This window comes from Somniosus microcephalus, chromosome 29 (genome assembly GCF_052327205.1).
Source record: "Somniosus microcephalus isolate GS21.2 chromosome 29, FLI_Smic_1.0, whole genome shotgun sequence".
NCBI lineage: Eukaryota > Metazoa > Chordata > Chondrichthyes > Squaliformes > Somniosidae > Somniosus > Somniosus microcephalus.
In genome coordinates this window covers 7,915,459-7,939,322 of record NC_141015.1, presented here as the reverse complement: position 1 = coordinate 7,939,322, position 23,864 = coordinate 7,915,459, and the positions used below count along the sequence as shown (strand labels likewise).

At 45.6% G+C, this 23,864-nt stretch overlaps 1 protein-coding gene across 1 annotated transcript in view; it reads left to right on the top strand.

The window, feature by feature from the left end:
• Positions 1–249: 249 nt before the first annotated feature.
• Positions 250–23,864, top strand: part of bms1 (BMS1 ribosome biogenesis factor) — a 37,819-nt gene continuing 14,204 nt past the window's right edge. Inside the window, exons 1-8 of the mRNA XM_085970122.1 lie at positions 250–471; positions 3,909–3,988; positions 6,574–6,762; positions 9,890–10,032; positions 12,146–12,267; positions 13,361–13,557; positions 15,716–15,855; positions 20,357–21,051. Of these exons, the coding sequence (XP_085826248.1) occupies positions 318–471; positions 3,909–3,988; positions 6,574–6,762; positions 9,890–10,032; positions 12,146–12,267; positions 13,361–13,557; positions 15,716–15,855; positions 20,357–21,051 (1,720 nt within the window). The 5' untranslated portion in view covers positions 250–317. The remainder of the gene's footprint in view (positions 472–3,908; positions 3,989–6,573; positions 6,763–9,889; positions 10,033–12,145; positions 12,268–13,360; positions 13,558–15,715; positions 15,856–20,356; positions 21,052–23,864) is intronic.

Sequence of the window (23,864 nt, the reverse complement as noted above, 5' to 3'; positions counted from 1 at the left end):
GGGTGATGTCAGGAGGCACAAAATGTAGTGGAAATCTGGAACTCTCCTACCCCAAAAAGCTGTTGAGGCTGGGGGTCAATTGAAAATGTCAAAACTGAGCTTGATCGATTGTTGTTAGATAAGGGCTACAGAACCAAGATGGGGAGATGGATCTGATTGAATGGTGGAACAGACTCGAGTGGTCAATGGCCTACTCCTGTTCCTGAGAGAAGCTGTAGATTGGGAAGAGGAACCCTGTGTGATTACAGTTAACTATTTTATTTAATACTCTCATAAACAGGGCCCAGGATTTGAAAACTAAAAAGCACCATATTCCCATGATTGACCGGACACCATTGGAGCCCCCACCTATTGTAATTGTTGTGGTAGGTCCCCCGCAAGTGGGAAAGAGCACTTTGATTCGGTGCCTTATTCGAAACTTCACCAAGCAAAGACTAACCAATATCAGGGGTCCAGTCACTATAATTGCAGGTAAGTCTATAAATGTAAGTATTATATGAAGAAGTGATTTGAAGATGCTGAGTGGTCCAATTACAGTGTTTACAGAACAACTTTATTGATATAGTACCTTCAATGCAAAAGAAATTCCCACGGTGCTTCACTGACAGAATAGGTAAGGGAGCTCCTATAGAACCATGGGGAGAATTCATAGAAATCATAGAAAGTTACAGCACGGAAGGAGGCCATTTTGGCCCACAGTGTCCGTGCCGGCCAACAAAGAGCTTTCCAGCCTAATCCCACTTCCCAGCTCTTGGTCCGTAGCCCTGCAGGTTACAGCATCCCAAGTGCACATCCAAGTACTTTTTAAATGTGGTTAGGGTTCCTGCCTCTACCACCCTTTCAGGCAGTGAGTTCCAGACCCCCTCAACCCTCTGGGTGAAGAAATTTCCCCTCAAATCCCCTCTAAACCTTCCACCAATTACTTTAAATCTGTGCCCCATGATTTTTGACCCCTTTGCTAAGGGAAATAGGTCCTTTCTATCCACTTTATCTATGCCCCTCATAATTTTATACACCTCAATAAGGTCTTCCCTCAGCCTCCTCTGTTCCAAGAAAAACAGACCCAGCCTATCCAGTCTTTCCTCATAGCTAAGATTCTCTACTCCCGGCAACATCCTTGTAAATCTCCTCTGTACCCTCTCTAGTGCAATCACATCTTTCCTGTAATGTGGTGACCAGAACTGCACGCAGTACTCTAGCTGAGGCCTAACTAGTGTTTTATACAGTTGAAGCATAACCCCCCCTGCTCTTGTATTCTATGCCATGGCTAATAAGGGCAAGCATTCCGTATGCCGCCTTAACCACCTTACACTACTCAGTGTCCTACCATTTAACGTGTATTCCCTTTCCTTGTTAGCCCTCCCCAAATGCATTACCTCACATTTCTCCGGATTGAATTCCATTTGCCACTGTTCTGCCCACCTGACCAATTTATTGATATCTTCCTGCAGTCTACAGCTTCCTTCTTCAGTATCAACCACACAGCCGATTTTAGTATCATCTGCAAACTTCTTAATCATACCCCCTATATTCAAGTCTAGATCATTGATATATACCACAAAAAGCAAGGGACCTAGCACTGAGCCCTGCGGAACCCCACTGGAAACAGCCTTCCAGTCACAAAAAACCCATCAACCATTACACTCTGCTTCCGGTCTCCGAGCTAGCTTTGAATCCAACTTGACACTTTGCCCTGGATCCCATGGGCTTTTAACTTCGTGACCAGTCTGCCATGTGGAACCTTATCAAAAGCCTTGCTAAAGTCCATATACACTACATCAAACGCACTACCCTCCTTGTTACCTCCTCAAAAAATTCAATCAAGTTTGTCAGACACGACCTTCCCTTAACAAATCCGTGCTGACTATCCTTGATTAATCCACGTCTTTCTAAATGAAGATTTATCCTGTCCTTCAGAAATCTTTCCAATAATTTTCCCACCACCGAGGTTAGGCTGACTGGCCTGTAATTACTCGGTCTATCCTTTTCTCCCTTTTTAAACAAGGGTACCACATTAGCAGTCCTCCAGTCCTCCGGCACCACACCTGAAGCCAGAGAGGATTGGAAAATGATGGTCAGGGCCTCTGCTATTTCCTCTTTTGCTTCACTTAGCCTGGGATACATTTCATCTGGGCCTGGGGATTTATCCACTTTTAAAGCTGCTAAACCCCTTAATATTCCTCTCTCACTATGTTTATTTCATTTATTTAATATTTCACCCTCCTCCTCTCTGATAACAATGTCTGCTTCACCCCTCTCCTTTGTCAAAACAGACGCAAAGTATTCATTAAGAACCCTACCGACGTCTCCCGCCTCCACACACACATTACCCCCATGAGGTGGGAGGGGAGCTATTGAACCATGGGGAGAGGTGGGAGGGGAGCTATTGAACCATGGGGAGAGGTGGGAGGGGAGCTATTGAACCATGGGGAGAGGTGGGAGGGGAGCTATTGAACCATGGGGAGAGGTGGGAGGGGAGCTATTGAACCATGGGGAGAGGTGGGAGGGGAGCTCCTGTTGAACCATGGGGAGAGGTGGGAGGGGAGCTCCTGTTGAACCATGGGGAGAGGTGGGAAGGCGACCTTGGCCACAGTTACCATCTCGGCTCTATGGCATCATTTGCTGCTGTAAGTCAGTGAGGCATCTGAGCTTTGTGGGAGTTGACACGCTCTATCCTAAATACTGCTCCGGTAGCGAGACCCGAGGGTGTAACAGTGAAATCCCTTGTGAAAGACATGGACGTCTGCTTCACGTCACAAGTCTTTCGTCATCTCTGTGACGGCGGCCCAAGTTATCACTAGATTAAACTAGGCTTGGTTTTAAGCCGCTTTATGCCAGGGTACAGTGAAGCACAGTGCAGCCGTTGGGATCAGATGGTACAATTTAATGATCTGCGATCACTGGAAAATGAATCCACTTTGGTGAGACGCAGTGCTTGATTTAGACTTAACTCCTTGGCACCCTGTCCTACAGACCAGGGCGGAATCTCTCTCGCTGCCTTTTTTGTGTGTGTTTTGCCCAGCGAATGTGCCTCAGAGCAGCTCTACTGCACTATAGTGCAACATTTTCCATATTCATACCTTCCATTGTGTGTCCTGTAAGTGTTGTCAATTTAGTGTCAATTAGCGTTGGCCCAGGCACCCTGGGATACTGTACAAAACCTTCAGCCCGTGTGCAGTATTGGGCTCCACATATTGGAAGGATGTTAGGCTCTAGAGAGGAGTACAATGCAGATTCAGTAAGTGCTGCCTGGGGGAAAATGATACAAGTGTTTATAATTATGAAAGGATGGGATAGGCTGGACAGAAGCAGACTGGTTCCAGTAGTTGAGGGTCTGGACCCAAGATTAAATGTTAGAGATTTAGAACAGAGGGCAGGAGAAACGTCACACAGAGTTGTGAGGTTGTGGAATTCACTTCCATGGTTAGTGGCTGAGACAGAAACAGTGTCAACATTCAAGCTTGGATTGGACAGGTGGGTGATGGGATTTTGGAACAGGGCGGGTGAATTTGGTTCGGACTATTTGCTCGTGTGGGGGTTAAACGCCGATGGGGACTGGTTGGGCCAAATGGCCTGTTTCTGTGCTGCAATCTATGTATTCCTATCAGCTGGGTTGAGACTGATTTCAATTAAGATCATTACAGCCAGCAGACAGAGGACACCTTCACCCTGGGTCCAAGAGGTGAAAGAACGTTTGTTGCTCCATCAGGTCCCTGTGCTCGTATCGTCAATCCATTCTATTATTTAAAAAAACTTCAAATGATCCAAAAACATGCTCTCCAGATGGAATAGATTTATCTTCCTTAGCCTCTCCATGTGGAATCTGGACTTGTTTTCACCACCTCACCGGTCTTCCTTTGCATAGTCTTTACAGTCTGTAAGTAATCACATGCTTTGGTTTCCATTAGGCAAAAAGCGGCGTCTCTCCATCATCGAATGCGGGAACGATATGAACTCCATGATCGACTTGGCCAAAGTGGCCGATCTGGTGAGGAACCATTTGCATTTTTGTTGAATTAAAAAAAAAAAAATGTGTTTGCCTTTTGTTAAAACATTACTTGGCTAGTTGAGTCATGCTGCCAAGTGGCAGAGACAACGACTTGCTTTGATACAGCACCTTTAACGTAGTAAAACGCCCCAATACCCTTCACGGGAGTGTTATCAAAAACTTTTTGACACAGAGCCACATGAAGAGATATTGGGAAGGGTGACCAAAAGCTTTGTTAAAGAGGTAGGTTTTAAGGAGCATCTTAAAGGAGGAGAGAGAGGCGGAGAGGTTTAGAGAGGGAATTCCAGAGTTTAGGCCCGAGACAGTTGAAGGCACGGCCGCCAATGGTGAAGTGATGAAAATCGGGGATGCGCAAGAAGCCAGCATTGGAGGAGATCAGAGATCTTGGAGGGTTGTAGGACTGACGAAGGTTACAGTGATCGGGAGGAGCGAGGCCATGGAGGGATTTGAGCACAAGGACGAACATTTTAAATTCAAGGTGTTGCCGGACCGGGAGCCAATATAAGAACATAAGAAATAGGGGCAGGAGTCGGCCATTTGGCCCCTCGAGCCTGCTCCACCATTCAATAAGATCATGGCTGATCTTCTACCTCAACTCCACTGTCCTGCACTATCCCCATGTCCCTTGATTCCCTTAATATCCAAAAATCTGTCGATCTCTGTCTTGAATATACTCAACGACTGAGCCTCCACAGCCCTCTGGGGTAGAGAATTCCAATTTCTCTTCATCTCAGTTCTAAATGGCCGACCCCTTATTCTGAGACTGTGACCCCTGGTTCTAGACTCCCCAGCCAGGGGAAACATCCTCCCTGCATTTACCCTGTCAAGCCCTGTAAGAATTTTGTATGTTTCAATTAGATCACCTCTCATTCTTCTAAATACTAGAGAATATAGGCCTAGTCTACTCAGTCTGTCCTCATAGGACAATCCCCCATCCCAGGAATCAGTCTGGTGAACCTTTGTTGCACTCCCTCTATGGCAAGTACATCCTTCCTTAGGTAAGGAGACCAAAACTGTCCACAATACTCCAGGTGTGGTCTCACCGGGGCCCTATATAATTGCAGTAAGACGTCTTTACTTTTATATTCAAATCCTCTTGTAATAAAGGCAAACATACCATTTGCTTTCCTAATTGCTGTACCTGCATGTTCACTTTCAGTGATTTGTGTACAAGGACACCCAGGTCCCTCTGAACACCATTTCCCAATCTCTCACCATTTAAAAAATACTCTGCTTTACTATTTTTCCCACTGAAGTGGACAACTTCACATTTCTCCACATTATATTCCATTTGCCATGTTCTTGCCCACTCACTTAGCCTGTCTATATCCCCTTGAAGTCTCCTTGCATCCTCCTCACAACTTACATTCCCACCTAGCTTTGTATCATCAGCAAACTTGGATATATTACACTTGGTCCCCTCATCCAAATCATTGATGTAGATTGTGAATAGCTGAGGCCCAAGCACTGATCCTTGCAGTACCCCACTAGTTACAGCCTGCCAACCCGAAAATGACCCGTTTATTCCTACTCTCTGTTTTCTGTCCATTAACCAATCCTCAGTCCATGCTAGTATATTACCCCCAATCCCATAAGCCCTAATTTTGTTTAATAACCTCTTGTGTGGCACCTTATCGAATGCCTTCTGAAAATCCAAATACACCACATCCACTGGTTCCCCCTTATCTATTCTGCTAGTTACAACCTCAAAAAACTAAGATTCGTTAAACATGATTTTCCTTTCATAAATCCGTGTTGACTCTGCCCAATTCTTTTATTATTTTCTAAGTACCCTTTTGCCGTGTCCTTAATAATAGATTCTAGCATTTTCCCTACTACTGATATCAGGCTAACTGGTCTGTAGTTCCCTGTCTTCTCTCTCCCTCCTCCCTTAAGTAGTGGGGTTACATTTGCTGTAGATCAGCGAGCACAGGGGTGATGGGTGAACGGGGCTTGGTGGGAGTTCGGACACGGGCAGCAGAGTTTTGAATGAGCTGAAGTTTTTGGAGGGTGTAAGATAGGATTTCACTTAAGCCTGTCTTGCTTATTTTGTTAAATAAAGGATGACTATAAGCCTACTTAAGGGATTGAGTAGCACAATGGGTTAACACACTGCCCTTTTTACCTTTGAGAGCCAATTTTAAATGTGGCGTAGCTGATGTGGAAGTCTGCCAGCTGGAAGGGTCTGTAATGAGGAAAGATAAGTCTACAGCAGTTTGGGTCCATTCACTCAGATGGGCCAGGCAGGTTGTGGATGTGGACAATAGCAATGTTATACTGGTACGGTGGGATGCTTTCCTGACGTTGGGAGAGTCTGAAGGAAGCAGTTTTGCTGTATCAAACCCTTGCTACAACTCGTGAGTATTTGAATGGACGCTGGTGACGGTGAAAAGTTATTGAGGTTCCTCACCGCAATGAGCACAAATTCATGAAAACATAACAATCGGGCAAATATTTTGTTTTGTGGCATCACATCAATGAGCCGCACAGAGGATCGAACGAAAGGCTTTTCTCGTACATTCTGTGTACAGCCAGTGTGGATTAAGTGAGCCTCTCTCCTGCAGGTTCTAATGCTGACCGATGCCAGCTTTGGCTTTGAGATGGAGACATTCGAGTTCCTGAACATCTGTCAAGTTCATGGTTTTCCCAAAATCATGGGGGTCCTCACCCACCTCGACACCTTCAAAAACAACAAGCAGCTGAGGAAGACCAAGAAAAATCTGAAGCACCGGTTCTGGACCGAGGTCTACCAGGTATGAGCCAGCAAGGGGAGGGGGTCCGAGAGCTGATGTAACCCTGGGAAGTGAATGCATCCTGTAATGTGGTACTGGCCCCCGCTAGAAGTGTTTGAGTTCAGGACAGAATCAATCTTTGCTGTGACACCTCTCTAGTTAAATAGTCCACTGATCGTCACTGTCCAGGCACACACTCGAATGCCACTTTGGTAATGATGTGGAGAGTTGCTCATCTTCATATAACCCTGTGCCACTGCCATCAGAGTTTGAGGCTTTTGGAAAGTGGGAGCAATGGATTGGAGCTTCCTGGAGTCAGAACTTGCTGCTCTCTGGACAGTAATGGTGAAGGAGGCATCGTTGGCACCTATGAGTATTAATGGGTGAGTGAGTTTATTGGGAAGTATCTGAAATTAAAATAGAGGGTGAATTTGCTCTGGTGCTAGTGTCTCCCCTTTACTTCCCATTGTCTGTCAGAGCACTGGGGTGTTTTGATTGGTGGAAGCCCATCATCCACAAACTAATTTTGTTTGTTACTGATTGGGGATTTTTTCAGTGTTGTCCTATACTGAAGGTTTCACAGGTACTGACAATCTCCAGTACTTGGGTCAAATGGCCACTCCTTGTGTTTGAGCCCAGTGAGCATTGGCAGACTAATTGACTTCAAAGGTTTTCCAGCACAGGTTATTGTATAGCAATTAGGAACAGGAAGCACGGTGGCATAGTGGTTAGCACTGTTGCCTCACAGCGCCAGGGACCCGGGTTCAAATCCGGCCTCGGGTGACTGTCTGTGTGGAGTTTGCACATTCTCCTCGTGTTTGCGTGGGTTTCCTCCGGGTGCTCCGGTTTCCTCCCACAGTCCAAAGATGTGCGGGTTAGGTTGATTGGCCATGATAAAAAAATTGGCCCTTAGTGTTAGGGGGGATTAAATACGTGGGGTTACGGGGATAGGGCTTGGGTGGGATGGCTGTCCGTGTAGGGGCCGGGTGCTAGGGTTTGGATGATCAGCCATGATCTCGTTGAATGGCGGAGCAGGCTCGAAGGGCCGAATGGCCTACTCCTGCTCCTAGTTTCTATGAACCTGTAGCTCACAAGTGCCCAGGCTAATTTGTGCACCTCATCTTATGCCCCATAAGAAATAGGAGCAGGAGTCGGCCACAGGGCCCCTCGAGCCTGCTCCACCATTCAATAAGATCATGGCTGATCTACATCAACTCCACTTTCCCGCCCAATGTCCATATCCCTTGATTCCCCTAGAGTGCACAAACCTATCGATCTCAAATCAGATCAACTGACTCAGCACAAACTGGGCTCAAACTTGGGTCCTTCTGGCCTGTAGGGTATCGTCTCCCAACAGATGGCACATTAACCCACTGAGCCACTAAGGAGCTTGTGTTAGATTTCATTTGTGTTAGTAAAATAGTGAGGATTGAGGCTTCTTACACAGCGAGTGCGGAACTTGCCGACACATTAAAGAACTTCCATTTATATAGCGCCTTTCGCAACCTCTGGATTTCCCAAAGCGCATCTCAGCCGATGAAGTACTTTTGACGTGTAATCACTGGTGTAATGTAGGAAACGCGGCAGCTAGTTTGTGCACAGCAAGCTCCCACAAACAGCAATGAGATAATTACATAGAATGTACAGCACAGAAACAGGCCATTCAGCCCAACTCATCTATGGGTGTTAATGCTCTACAGGAGCCTCCTCCCACCCTATTTCATCTCACCCTATCGGCATAATCTTCTATTCCTTTCTCCCTCATGTGTTTATCTAGCTTCCCCGTAAATGCATCTATACTATTTGCCTCAACCGCTCCCTGTGGTAGCGAGTTCCACGTTCTCACCACTCTCTGGTTAAAGATGTTTCTCCTGAATTCCCTATTGGATTTATTAGTAATACAGTATCTTATATTTATGACCAGATAATCTGTTTTAGTGATGTTGGTTGAGGGACAAATACCGGACAGGACACCGGGGAGAACTCCCCTGCTGCTCTTCGACTAATGCCGTGGGATCTTTTACATTCACCTGAGAGGGCAGACGGGGCTTCGGCTTAACGTCTCATCTGAAAGACGGCACCTCCAACTGTGCAGTACCGCACTGAAGTGTCAGCCTGGATTATGTACTCAAGTCTCTGGAGTGGGACTTGAACCCACAACCTTCTGACTCGGAGGTGAGAGAGTGCTACCCACTGAGTCACGTCTGACACCTTGGAGTGGTTGAAACATTGATGCATACATGTGGGAGAAAGAAATATAGGGATACGGGGACAGGGTGGGAAGAGGTATTTGGAGTGGGAGGAGGCTCGTGTGGAGCGTTGACCAGTTGGACTGAATGGTCTGTCTCTGTGCTATAGACACTGTAAATTTAAAAAAATCTTCAGATGCTAAAGGTAGAAATACATGGTCCACTTCCTTAAAAGGTACTTGAACTCTTTGAGTTTTAGGTGTTCTGCAGTGAGACGGACTTGTAAATAAACTCACTGTTTTGTTTAAAAATAATTACAAAACTGGCTCTTTCTTGGAACGGTTACAGCACGGAAGAAGGCCATTAGGCCCGTCGAGCCTTTGCCGGCTCTCTGCAAGAGCACTCCCGCTAGTCCCACTCCCCCGCTCTTTCCCCGTAGCCCTGCAAACTTTTGTCCTTCAGGTACTTATCCAACTCCCTTTTGAAAGCCACGATTGAGTCTGCCTCCACCACCCTTTACATCAGTAAGTTCTGTAACTAGTGGTGGACAGATAGAGTCCGGGGCAGTGGTCCACCCTGGGCCTGGCCTTTCTCGTCTGGTATTACAGTGCTGCCTCTATCACCAAACCTCTGCATTATTTCTGATATTTGAGGGAGGGAGAGTTTTGTTTATTCAGGCAACCTGGGACTGAGTGTAAAAGATCAACTCCCACAAGCAGTGCACCAAATACTTTTCAGTGGAAGAGCCCATCACCTAACAGTTCACACTGAAAAATGTGCTTATGCCGCCCAGTGGTGTTGTATGTCAACGCAGCGGGTGAGCTTTGTATTGTTGGTGAAAAGCCAGGTTGTTTATAATGTTGCTGTTGGTGAGGCACTGCACCACAACTTCTGATGAATGTCAGTGGCTGTACTCTGTCAGTTAAAGCAAACCTCAGCATTATCTTCTGGATTTCCAGGGTGCAAAGCTCTTTTACCTGTCCGGAATGGTCCACGGGGAATATCAGAAACAGGAGATTCGGAACCTGGGCCGATTTATCTCTGTGATGAAGTTCCGACCACTGGTGTGGCAAATGGCGCATCCTTACTTCTTGGCTGACAGGTAGGTACAAGTCGTCCAACTTCCCTGAGGAAATGTAGATGAAGAGCTGAGGGCCATAGTGCAGAGGAACTATTGAAGTTGTGAAGACGAGGTACAGGAAACTCTCGATTTACCGGCACCTAAATAACCGGAAATCTCTGTTAACCGGCAAAATTCAGGTGGTGGTTCAGGTAAGTTTTACTTCATATTAGTGGCTGTTCCTGGATCTGTGGCCATGTAACCGGGGTTCCTGCACTTGTTGCTAAGCAACAGGGGCGCTTGGTCTGCGGCTGGAGTTCCTGCACCTGTTGCTAAGCAACAGGGAAGCCTGGATTTGTTGCTGTGTACGGCGCTCTCGTACCTTTTAACTATACCTCTCAGTAATCCGGACTTTTTGATAAACCGGCACCCCGTCGGTGCCGGATAAAAAAGAGTTTCCTGTAATCGGAAAGTAATAGGTAGGTGACCCCCTGGGCGCGGGGTGGGGGGGGCGGTTAAGATTGCAGGAGGAGCGAGCGGAAGCTGGGAAAGAATGAGTTAGTGGGAAATGGTACCCCTCCCGGAACTCCTCCCCTTTCCCACGTAAATTAGATTAACTCCCGTCTGCCTTTGGATAGTTAATGTTACCAGGTTTAAAGCCCTGTACTTTATTTAAAAAAAAAAAAAAAAATTGTCTATCTTTCTCTTTTTTGCTATTCTAATTGGACTGATTTCCCAAAATTAATGCTTTGGGGTAGGAAAGGGGAGGGGAATACACGTTTAGACATAATGGTTTATGAGCATAGAGAATATTCAGGCATTGTGCACTATTTGTGGCAAATGTGATGAGAGCAAGCGAAAGAACCCAACCAGCTGTTGGATGAGAGTTGTGCGGCACGCTTTGGCGAGTGAAATGGCCCAGAAATTCGGGTCTCCACGGGTGAGTACGCACGGGGTACTCATCCATAGGCCCAATGGAAGTGCCGGTTTCCTGCATGCACTGCGCGTGCGCGGGAAACCGGCACTTCCGTTCCCCTGAAAGCAGGGGTTCAGAGGTCAAACGCGTGCGCATCGAACTTCGTTTTTTTTTCCAGTTTTTCCCGCGAGGGTAAACCTCCAGAAGTTAGACAAAGAAAGCAGGTGTAAGGCCTGCTTTTTACAAGGTAAGTGGTGAATTAATTAAAATTAAAACATTTTTTCCACAGGTTTATTATTTTTAAATACTTTGAAGCAAGGTAAGTTTATTTTTAGCCCTGTTAGAAAATAAAATTATTTTTTTCAAAAATTTAAATTATTGTTTAAAATAGTTATTTCATGTAATTTATAGTTTATTTAAAAATTGTGATGGTTTTTTTAAAATTTATTTGAAGATTTAGTGATGTTTTGTCAGAAGAAGGGGCCCGTAGTATTTCTAAGTTTGACAGCACTTCCTGTCAGACTTATGAATGGAGCATTCCCTGCTCCAATTGTCTCCCCATGGCCCACGTGATCCCAGGGGACGCATCGAACTAACTGCGCCCCTGGGATACGCAAGCACTGCGTGCCGGCAGCTGGACCAGGCCCCGGATCGGAATTCCACGCGGGCCCACAGCTCAACGGCCGGCGCGCAAGGTAAGTGCAGATTGGGGGCTTGCACCCGCGGGAAGCCCCCGACCCGAATTTCTGGGCCATTGTGTTTTCTGTGGAATATGCAAGGGACTAAACTAATGTTGTGCCTGGGGATGTGTCGGTCCTGGGAAGTGGGCCGCTTTCATTTTGCATCTATTTATTGTAATCCAGCAGTTGCTGAATCAAGAGCTGGTTGATATGATTGAATCTGGAGTCACCATTCCTTTTCTCCATTGTTCCTGAAGGAGGAAATGGTTTGCCTCTCCAAGAAGATAGTGTATGGTGAACGAAAAATGGGCCCCACAGTAATAACCTCTTGCCAAAGCTCCACAAATGCCAACTGCCCAAGACTGCCTCTATATCTGGAGACTTCCCCCAATCCAGTCAAGCCTTGGGGATCATCAACAAATTCCTTGCCCCCCCCCTTAAATAGCACGCTGTACCCAGCACGTGCTCAGCCATGCCAAACATCCCAGTGTGCCAAAATATGACTTTGGAGTAGAAAAGTAAAAACAAAATTGAGAAAATGATGTCTCTGTTATTTCAGAATGGAAGATCTAACCAACCCTGAGGACATCCGCAGAAACCGGAAGTGTGACCGTAGAGTTTCGATGTATGGGTACCTGCGTGGGACATACCTCAAGAACAACAGTCAGATTCACATTCCAGGTAGTGCACGCCTCCAATTCATTGAAATTGCTTATTGGGTTAAGTGCGCCACCTGTTGTGGAACTAAACTGTACAAAGCAGAAGAGTGCAGGCTGAGCCCGTGGTTTGTGCTGAGTTAGTTGCTCTTGGCCAGGGACAGTTGGAGCACCACAAATAGCTTCTATTCCCCGGGATAGGGGAGGGCGAAAAATCAGCCACAGTTCCGCTCTAGATCACCGTGAAGCGATTCATGCCAGGAAATGTTTGCGTGTAGGACACAGTCCGGTTCAGCTGTGATGGTGGACTATAAGAACATGGAGGCCATTAAGCTCCTTGAGCCCGTTCAATCGGATCATGGCTGATCGGCACCTCAGCTACATTTACCCGTCTTTGCTCCATATCCCTTGATATCCTGACCCAACAAAAAACTATCGGTCTCATTCTTGGAAGCTCCAATTGGCATCCACAGCCTGTTGGGGAGGGAATTCCAGATTTCCACTACCCTCTGTGTGGAAAGTGTTCCTGATTTCACTCCTGAATGGCCTAGCTCTAATGTTAAGATTATGCCCCCTTGTTTGGGATTCCCCCACCCTCCCCTTTTGAATCATACAGCACAGAAGGAGGCCATTCGGTCCATCGTTTCTGTGCCAGCTCTTTGAAAGAGCTTTTCAATTAGTCCCACTCCTTTTTGTCATTCTAAACATCTCGAGTAGATCACCGCTCAACCTTCTAAACTCAAGCCAAGTTTATGCAACCTGTCCTCACAACTTAACCCTTTAAACCCCAGGTTGGACGATAAGCCTGCCGACACTCCTTATCTACACTTACAGTAAGAACAACCACTTCCTGGAGGGTGGTTGGCAGCTGTGGAACCAGCTCTGAAGTTTTAGGGGGAGACGGGGAAAAATGGGAGGGAGGAACCTTTTGGAGTTTTTAAATGTGTTCTTCTAATGTTGTGTAGCTTGTAAATAAATCCTTACTAACCATACACTGTAATGATCAGGTCTGTTCTGATATTACAGTATATCTGACCTGTCCATTCTTAATATCACTTGGAGTCAAATACAGACATGATCTGCATGCATGATTATGTCCTCCCTTTTTTGTTTTTTAGGTGTGGGTGACTTCACATTAAATGAAGTTGGCTTCCTTCCAGATCCCTGTCCCCTTCCAGAGCAGCAGAAGAAACGGTCCCTGAATGAGAAGGAGAAGCTGATCTATGCCCCAATGTCTGGCGTCGGGGGTATTGTTTATGATAAAGATGCTGTGTATATTGATCTGGGTGGGAGCCATGCACACAGAGATGAGGAGGTAACTCAGTACACTTTAACTTCCTCGTATTTCATTTTCTTCTTGCCAGTTTTTTCCTTTCCCCTCCACCCCAGGAAACATTTGGATGGCTGCCCTCAGCCCTCCGGTACCTGGTCCCAGTGGCTATTGAAATGTGAGCTGGGTAAGTAGTGTTGATATCCTGTTCAACAGTGGAAGATATCGCAGCTGAAGATGATCCTGTTGTTGCATGGCACGTGCACAGTATCCAACACAGGCAGTGATCAGGACTGGGAGTCATGGTTGGTTTTACTCCACGGCCTGCTGAGGCTAGTTGTAATCAGCTTTGTATAGCTACCCATCAAGTTTTAACAAATCTTTTTAATTAAACCCCATTTTACTGCCCCCTCTACTAGCAGTGGAACTGCTTTCTGTCAGAACTGTACTGACTCTTGAGAGTGGGAGGGGCTCTGGAACCATTTTGGGTCCAACTGAACGATAGCAAAATACTGCAGATGCTGGAAATCTGAAATAACAACAGAAAATGCTGGAAAAACTCAGCAGGCCAGGCAACATCCGTGGAGAGAAATTAGAGTTGACGTTTCGGGTCGAAACCCTTTTTCAAAACTGGAAAGGAAATGAAATAGATCGAAGGCAGGGCTGGGAGAGAACAAAAGAGCTCGTCTGGTTTTGAATACCTCTTAATGTCTCTTTACTTCTTTTGTTCTATCGCAGCCCTGCCTTCGATCTGTTTCATTTCCTTTCCAGTTTTGAAAACGGGTTCACCCGAAACGTCGACTCTAATTTCTCTCCACGGATGTTGCCTGGCCTGCTGAGTTTTTCCAGCATTTTCTGTTGTTATTTTGGGTCCAACTGAAGTTAGTTGCATGGATTTGTGTGGATATGCTGCTTGGGAACCATCACTTTGGTCTAAATGGCTTGGCTGAAAAGCGATAGATTCAGCTGCAACATGAAACCCAATGTTACCTACTGGAGCTGACTGCAAAGGCCAGGTTAGCCCAGCTTGGAGACAAGTGCCCCGCTAACCCACCTCTGAGGACATTCTGACTCTCCCTATCCCAGAGAAGTGCAAAGGCTGTTAGCGGGATCTGGGGTCCTCTGGGGAGGGGAGTGAAATCAGTCAGTGCTCCTGCTCCTGATGTTTTGTTAGTGAATCGCTGCTGTAAAGTAAGTGTGTGTCTGGGAGGATAGGGGTGGGCTTAGCCTCTGCTATTTAGGCTGATGCATAAAGAATGGCCGATAAGGTGTCACACAAGAGGTTATTACACAAAATTAGAGCTCATGGGGTTGGGGCGGTAATATATTAGCATGGATAGAGGATTGGTTAACGGACAGAAAACAGAGTAGGGATAAACAGGTCATTTTCAGGTTGGCAGGCTGTAACTAATGGGGTACCGCAAGGATCAGTGCTCAGCTAGTTGCAATCTATATCAATGACTTGGATCAGGGGACCGAGCGTAATGTATCCAAGTTTACTGATGACACAAAGCAAGGTGTAGTACTGTATAATCAGGGAAATGGAATGAGAGTTGTGAGTTGTGCATGTGGGCACAGGCTCCAGTCTGACAGCTCATTATCTGTTTGTTCACAAGATTGATAGGTGGACATATTTATTGTTAACCTAAGAACATAAGAAATAGGAGCAGGAGTAGGCGTTCCCAAATCCCACCGTTATCCATTCCCAACTCCCCACCGTCCCCATTCCCCCTTCCCTGTGATTACTTCTCAGCCCACCTTCTCTCTCAATCACCCATGTTGCTCCATCTGCACTATATATTGCCTCTCGCCCTCCTGCATTCCCTCGGCCTTAAATAAAAGCACACGTGTTAGTCATACAGAGATTGGTGACATGCAAAAGAGAGAGGAAATCAAGGAAGCACAGAATTACAGAAAGAGCGAGACTGAAATAATGAGAGAAACTTAGTGATGCATCACAGTTTAATGGCCATTGAGAGAGAAAGGGGAACATGCATTCAGAGCAATCGACAAAGCATTCAAGTGGGAAAGAAGCAGAAAGATAGAAAGTAATTTTGTCCACGAGCAAGTAACATTGTTCTAGTTATGTATTATAATGGTGTTGACACTATACCACAGAGTATCCCTCAACACACTATGAACAACACTGGAGGAGATTTGTTACTATATGTTTCTATAAGAAATTCTCTCATTTGGCCTGTAGGAAGAGCAAAGGCCAACCCATGAGCTGGTGCAGAGTCTCATTGCAACGCACAGCACCATTGACACCAAGATGGCTTCTAGCAAAGTCTCTCTCTTCATGGACTCAAAGCCACTGGCATCTGAAGAATTGCAAGAAAGCAGGTATGTAGAAACCTTGAAATAACCCAGCCTTCACCTCACAATTCTGTATAGCTTTTTTCCTATTTCAACCCCAGCCCTCAACAGACTGAAATCTTCCATAAAACCCACCTTGTGCATTCTGACCCCGCCCCAAGCTCCAGAAAGCTCAACTATCCCTGCTGGGCCCCTCTCCCTTACTACATCACTCCCCATCTTCAAAGTCCTCATTAAACTCTACCTCTTAACTCACCTCCCCTAGTCCTCCTGTACCTAGGTTTTTATTCATTCTTGGGATATGGGCGTCGCTGGCACAGCCAGCATTTATTGCCCAACCCTAGTTGCATTTGAGAAGGTGGTGGTGAACCGTCTTCCTGAACTGCTGCAGTCCGTATGGTGAAGGTACTCCCACAGTGCTGTTAGGCCGAGAGTTCCAGGATTTTAACCCAGCGATGATGAAGGATCGGCGATATAGTTCCAAGTCAGGATGCTGTATGACTTGGAGGTGATGGTGTTCCCATGCACCTGGTGCCCTTGCCCATCTGGGATGGAAGTCGCGGGCTTGGGAGGTGCTGTCAAATAAGCCTTAGCGAGTTGCTGCATTTCATCCTGTAGATAGTACACACTGCAGCCACGGTATGCCAGTGGTGGAGGGTGTGATTATTTAAGGTGGTGGATGGGGTGCCAATCAATGGAGAGTGTTGTTGGAGCTGCACTCATCCGGGCAAGTGGACAGTATTCCATCACACTCCTGACTTGTGTGTTGTAGATGGTGGGAAGACTTTGGGGAGTCAGGAGGTGAGTCACTCGCCGCAGAATACCCAGCCTCTGTAGCCATAGTATTTATGTGGCTGGTCCAGTTCAGTTTCTAGTCAATGGTGACTTCCAGGGTGGTGTTGGTGCAAGATTTGGCGATGGTAGTGGTAATGCCATTAAATGTCATGAAGAGGTGGTTAGACACTTTCTTGTTGGAGATAGTCATTGCCTGTCACTTGTGTGGCACGAATGTTACTTACCACTTAGCAGCCCCAGCCAGGATGTTGTCCGGGCCTTGCTGTATGAAAGCATGAACTGCTTCATTATCTGAGGAATTGCGAATACAACTGAAGACTGCAATCATCAATGAACAGTCCCACTTCTGACGTTATGATGAAGGGGAAGGCCATTGATGAAGTAGCTGCAGTTTGATGGGCCAAGGACGCTGCCCGAAGGAACTCCTGCAGCAATGTCCTGAAGCTGAGATGTGAGACTTCTTTGTGAAAGTAGGGACCGTGATGTTGCAAAACTAAGCATTTTCTCCTAAGATGGTTGATTTATTGGACTCTTGAGAATTGAAAAGCAGAGAAGTTATGTTAAACTTGTATAGAACCTTGGTTAGACCACAGTGTGAACAGTCTGGTCACCATATTATGAACAGGATATACAGGAAACTTTGGTTTATCCGGAGGTTAACTGTCCGGAATGCTCGAGCCACCGGCAAAAATCAGGAGCCGTTTCGTTAGGTTTATTTTCTTTTCGTTGCTTTTTTTTCACCAGTCAGGCTCTGCAAGGTCTCGCTGAAGCTGTTGCTAAGCTACAGAGATGCTTGCAAGGTATGGCTGACTGTTTAGAAGCTGTTGCTAAGCAGCAGGATTTGTTGCCAGATACGGAGCTCAAAATCTCCTTATGTTTCAACATTAGTGCTGGTTTGTCCGGCAGTTTTGATGGGACGGCAACAGCTCGGTCCCGTCGGTGCCGGATAGCACAAAGTTTCCTGTAGAGGCACTGGAGAAGGTGCAAAAAAGATTTACTTGAATGATACCATAACTGAGGGGGTTATACCTACCTAGAAAGATTGAACAGGCTGGGGCTCTTTTCTCTAGAGAGGAGAAGACTGAGGGGCGACCTAATAATCGAGGTCTTCAAGATTCTGAGCGGTTTTGATAGGGTAGACGTAGAGAAAATGTTTCCACTTGCGGGCGAGACCAGAACTAGGCCATAACTATAAGATAAATCAAATAAATTAATAAACTAATAAATCCAATCGGGAAGTCAGGAGAAACCTCTTCACCCAGAGAATGGTTAGAATGTGGAACTCGCTACCACGGGGAGTGGTTGAGGCGAAGAGCATAGCTGCATTTAAGCAGAAGCTAGATAAGCATATGAGGGAGAAAGGAACAGAAGGATATGTTGATGGGGTGAGATGAAGAGGGTGGGAGGAGGCTCGTGTCGAGCACTAGCACCAGCATGGACCTGTTGGGCCGAATGGCCTGTTCCTGTGCTGTAAATTCTATGTAACTGTGATTTACCGTTGACCAGCTCACAGACGATTAAAATCAGTTACTGTTAGTTTTTGCAAAAAAAAAAAGGTTGTGGTTTGGTATGCCAAGACATCAATTGCGTCTACAATTTGTTGCTGTTGAACCCAAGAATGTTTAATATACTTTGGGGCTGTGGGGTCCGCTTAAAGAAACGGTCAGTAATGCTGAAGCCAAGGAGACTCCATTCTGTAGAAGCGATTGAGCATCTCCAATTGGTTCGTTAGTCCCCCAGTCTTCGATACCCTTGTCAGGGAGGGGTGAGGGACTGGTCCAGTATCCTTGCACGTGGATTTTTCATTTCTTTGCCAACTTTCTCCACTAGTTTCTCCCTCATTTCTCTTCTGCCTTGAAGATGATGTCTCCCTACAGACTTTGGCCACACTCTTTGCCTCGTGCAATCGGCCATTATTTATGAATGGGCAGTGCCTGCCCTATAACCATGGGTGCCAACAGACTATTCAATCAGGAGAGATCTCTGTCCTCGCTGCTGTCCTCACCCGAAATCCACACTAGCCATTTCCAGCAGGGGTTGGTGGGAAGTAACCCGGTTGGAATTTCCCCTTCCCAAACCCAGAGGCATTGGGGCCAGTCGTGCTTCCACTATCACACCAGCTGACACCAGCTAATTCAGCAGAGGCTGAGGATTGACTCTGGGGCCTTTTAGTCTGTGTGGCTCAGTAGTATACCTGGGAGTGCCTTTACCCAATAAGCTATTGGGGAAGCTTGCCATTTCTAATAGAATGTTCCAGCACATAAACAGACCATTTAGCACATCAGGCCTGTGTAGTAGGATCCTAGTCTGGGATTATACCATGTGACTTCAGCTCCATAAAATGTTCTGTGTTTCCTGCAAGTGATGAGAGAAAAAAAGATTCACAGTGATGTCATTGGAACTAATAAATGCAGTTCACATTTATAATTACTTGCAGCTTATTTTTCCTTTTCCCATTATAAATGTTTACATAATGATATTAAATGATCACACAAAAAGCATGACTCAATCTTGATACAGGACGTGAGGTGGACAGGAAGTGTGACATATGCAAAAAATTTTAATACATAAATTTATATTTTTTGTTACATATTTACTTGATCATGGGTATCACAGAAACCCCACAGTGCAGATAGAGGCCATTTCGGCCCATCGAGCCTGCACCGACACATATCCCACCCGATCCCCGTAACCCCTACACCAACACATATCCCACCCTATCCCCATAACCCCACGTATTTAATCCCCCTAACACTAAGGGTCAATTTATCATAGCCAATCAACCTAACCCGCACATCTTTGGACTGTGGGAGGAAACCGGAGCACCCGGAGGAAACCCACGCAAACACGGAGAGAATGTGCAAACTCCACACAGACAGTCACCCGAGACCAGATTCGAACCCGGGTCCCTGGCGCTGTGAGGCAACAGTGCTAATCACTATGCCACCGTGCTGCCCCATAACCTCGCATTTCTGCTATCTGGAAAGGATGAACAGGCTGGGTCTCTTTTCTCTTGAAAGGAGAAGGCTGAGGAGGTGACCTAATAGATTATGAAAGGGTTTGATAGAGTAGACAGAGAGAGTGTTTTCACTTGTGGGGAAGAGCAAAACTAGAGGCCATCAACATAAGATAGTCACCAAGAAATCCAATAGGGAAGTCAGAAGCAACTTCTTTACCCAAAGAGTGGTGAGAATGTGGAACTCGCTACCACAGGGAGTGGTCGAAGCAAATAGTATAGATACATTTAAGGGGCGGTTAGATAAGCATATGAGGGAGAAGGGAATAGAGGGTTAAGGAAAGACGGGAGGAGGCTCGAGTGGAGCATGGACTGGTTGGGCCGAATGGCCTGTTTCTGTGCTGTATATCATATGTAATAGTTTTGCTTAGCAGTTTAAACCTGGAATCATCTGATGGCATTCGTCAACGACTGGAGAGGGATCCTGTGCAGATATTGGCATAATTCCAGTAGCTTGAAAATAATTAAGCGGGGATTTTCTGATCATTACCTTGGGCATGTTTTTGACTTTACCAAATGGTGAGGCTAGTGAAGGCACTGCCCAAGGCACAGGGAGTAGGGAGTTGGGACTTGCTAATGAAAGTGATCTAACACACAAAAGCTGAAACCATGTAAGCAAATGGAACAGTGTGTTTGTCCTGTTCCTGGCACAGGTTAAATGTGAAACCAATTTTTCTGTAACGAAACTTAAATTTCCAAATTCTATCCGTAAAACAGAAGCACAATGCCTAAAGAGGAGAAACTGATCGATCCAGAGAGTGGACGGGTGCGACGCAAAGCTGTGTTTGATGATGGCGATGATGATGATGAAGAAGAAATGACTGAAAATGAGGAACAAGAGAATGATACTGAAAGTGGGGAAGAAGCAGAGAATGAAAGTGAGGAAGAGGTTGGCAATCAGGACCAAATTGATTGTATGAGAGAAACTTATCCCCGACCACTTAAAGACTTGAAGCTGGAGGAGAAAGAGGCAGAAGTTGCAGTTGAAAGGCCAGCATTTGCAGATGTTGACGATGACCTTGAAATGGATTCAGAGGCAGAGGAGAATGATGAGGAAGATGATGATGATGAGGAAGATGATGATGAGGAGGAGGAAGAGGACTTGATTGGCAATTCTGAAGAAGCTTTTGTGCATTCTGGTAATAAAATAGCAAAGCAGGAATCAATGGCAAAAACAGGTTTGCAAAGAACTTTGAATGGCAAACAGACAGATGAGAAGCTAACAAGCTTGGAGATGGATGCTTCTGATGAAGATAAAGATTTTGACTCCGCAGTGGAACTGACAGAAGAAAAAAAATTGAGCGGTCCACAGATGTCAGCGGGCAAGATGCTGAACCGAGAAAGCAACGACATTGAAGAACTTCTTAAAGAAGATTATGAAGAAAAGATCAGTTCAAGTGTAGAAACCACAGGTATGTCAAGTTAATTCTGGACCTGTTTGGACAAGATGTTGCTCTGGACCTTATTTATTACATTTAGTTTAAACAATTAAAGCAGTCAATACTCGCTGCTTTTATGCTGTCTAACACTAAATCCCTCCTGCCCATCGTCCCTCCCTCGCTAGCCGACCTGCGCTGGATCCCAACGCATTGAATTTAAAACCTTTGTCTTTAGATCAGTCTGCTGCCTCATACAACCCTAAGTCTGCAGTCTCGTCTACATTACCTCAGTCCTCCTCGAGCTTCTAATGTAGCCCCCTCTCCCCGTCATTGCTGCCATAGCCCTCAGCTTTACACTCACTTTCTAAAGTCTTCTGCTTCTTTATCCCTATATCCACCTTTAAAAACCTTCTTGAAACCCATTTCTGACAACTTTCTTAATTCTCTCACCTCTGGCTTGGAGTCTGTTGCCTTTGATTTACTCTGTTCCCCTCTGTGAAGTGCTTGTGCGCATTTTCTTTCTTAAAGGTGCAAAAATTCAGCTGATTAGGGCTGCTCATCACTCGCCATTGCTTGTTGCAGTTGAGTTGATAAGTTCTGGGACAAGAATAGACATTTTCTTTTGGTAGGCTGTGTCTGTACATGTTTTAGAAATCTAAACCGCGTTAACTCCACTTTATAAAAAAAAAAAAAAGGGGACTGCTGCTTCTCCAAGTTTAAAGTAGTCAACTGGAGACATTCTGTCCGTCAGAAAACTGGAAGATGCTTTTGATCAAGAATTTAAAGTCGAGGCTCTCTTTGATCCAGCGAGATTGCATCGTCTAATAAAATGTAAATGAAGACTGTGTCACCACCTGAGCTGCACTGTATCGCACCAATCTATTTTTTTTAAAGTCTGCTTTAGCAATCTCCTGCAGATCATCCCACGATGTATTAAAACATCCTACATCTGCGTGCACTTCCTATCTACAAAATATTACTTCCTGCTGTCACGTTTGTCAACGTTTTCCATTGTAAATTCCTACGTCCACATTTATGATACAAAGTGCCTATGTAAACTTGTCACACTGTATTCATAACCTCCCGCCAGTGGTGGGGCTGTAGTACCTCCGTATTTATGTTCTGCATTTATGAGAAGTTAAAGGATTAATTAGCAATCTTGTTGTGCGAGGCCCCTTGGGGAGGAGTGATCATAATATGATACGTGGCTAGAGGGATGGTGCAAGGGGGATGGATTCAAATTCCTGGGACATTGGAACCGGTTCTGGGGGAGGTGGGACCAGTACAAACTGGACGGTTTGTACCTGGGTGGGACTGGAACTGATGTCCTAGGGGGAGTGTTTGCTAGTGCTGTTGGGGAGGGTTTAAACTAAAATGGCAGGGGGTTGGGAACCTGTGCAGGGAGACGGAGGAAAGGGAAGCAAGGATAGAAACAAAAGACAGGAAGGCCAAAAGCGGAAGGCAGAGAAATCAAGGGTGTAAATCCAACGGGGCCACAGTAAATAAGAATTCTAAAAGGACTAAGAGTGTTAAAAAATCAAGCCTGAAGGCTTTGTGTCTTAATGCGAGGCGCATTCGTAATAAGGTGGATGAATTAGCTGTGTAAATAGACGTAAACGGATGATATAATTGGGATTACGGAAACATGGCTCCAGGGAGACCAAACTGGGAATTCAACATCCAGGGGTATTCAATATTCAGGAAGGACAAGGAAAAGGAGGTGGGCCGGCATTGCTGGTTAAAGAGGAGATTAAGACAATAGTAAGGAAAGATATTAGCTCTGATGATGTGGAATCTGTATGGGCAGAGCTGAGAAAACGCTCGTGGGAGTGGTATACAGACCCCCAAACAGTAATGCTGAGGCTGGGGATGGCATCAAACGGGAAATTAGAGACGCGTGCAATAAGGGCACAGCAGTTATCATGGGTGACTTTAATCTACATATAGATTGGGCTAACCAAATTAGTAACAATACTGTGGAGGAGGAATTCCTAGAGTGTATACGGGATGGTTTCCTGGACTAATATGTCGAGGAACCAACTAGAGAGCAGGCCATCTTAGACTGGGTATTATGTAATGAGAAAGGATTAATTAGCAATCTTGTTGTGCGAGGCCCCTTGGGGAGGAGCGATCATAATATGATCAGAATTCTTCGTTAAAATGGAGAGTGAAGTAGTTGACTCAGAGACTAGGGTCCTGAATTTAAATAAAGGAAACTACGATGGCATGAGGCACGAGTTGGCTAGGATGGATTGGGGAACGTTACTTAAAGGGTTGACGGTGGATAGGCAATGGCAAACATTTAAAGATTGCATGGATGAACTACAGAATTTGTTCATCCCTGTTTGGCATAAAAATAAAACAAAAAAGGTGACTCAACCGTGGCTAACGGGAAATTAGGGATAGCATAAGATCCAAGGAGAGGACATATAATTTGGCCAGAAAAAGCAGCAAACCTGAGGATTGGGAGCAGTTTAGGATTCAGCAAAGGAGGACAAAGGGATTAATTAAATGGGGGGAAATAGATTGAGAGTAAGCTTGCAGGGAACATAAAAACTGACTGTATAAGCTTCTATAGATATGTGAAGAGAAAAAGATTGGTGAAGTCAAGCATAGGTCCCTTGCAGTCAGAATCAGGGGAATTTATAATGGGGAACAAAGAAATGGCTGACCAATTAAATACATACTTTGGTTCTCTCTTCACAAAGGAGGACACAAATAACCTCCCAGAGATGTCGGGGAACATAGAGTCTAATGAGAGGGAGGAATTGAATGAAATCGGTATTTGTAGGGAAATGGTGTTAGGGAAATTGATGGGATTGAAGGCTGATAAATCCCCAGGGCCT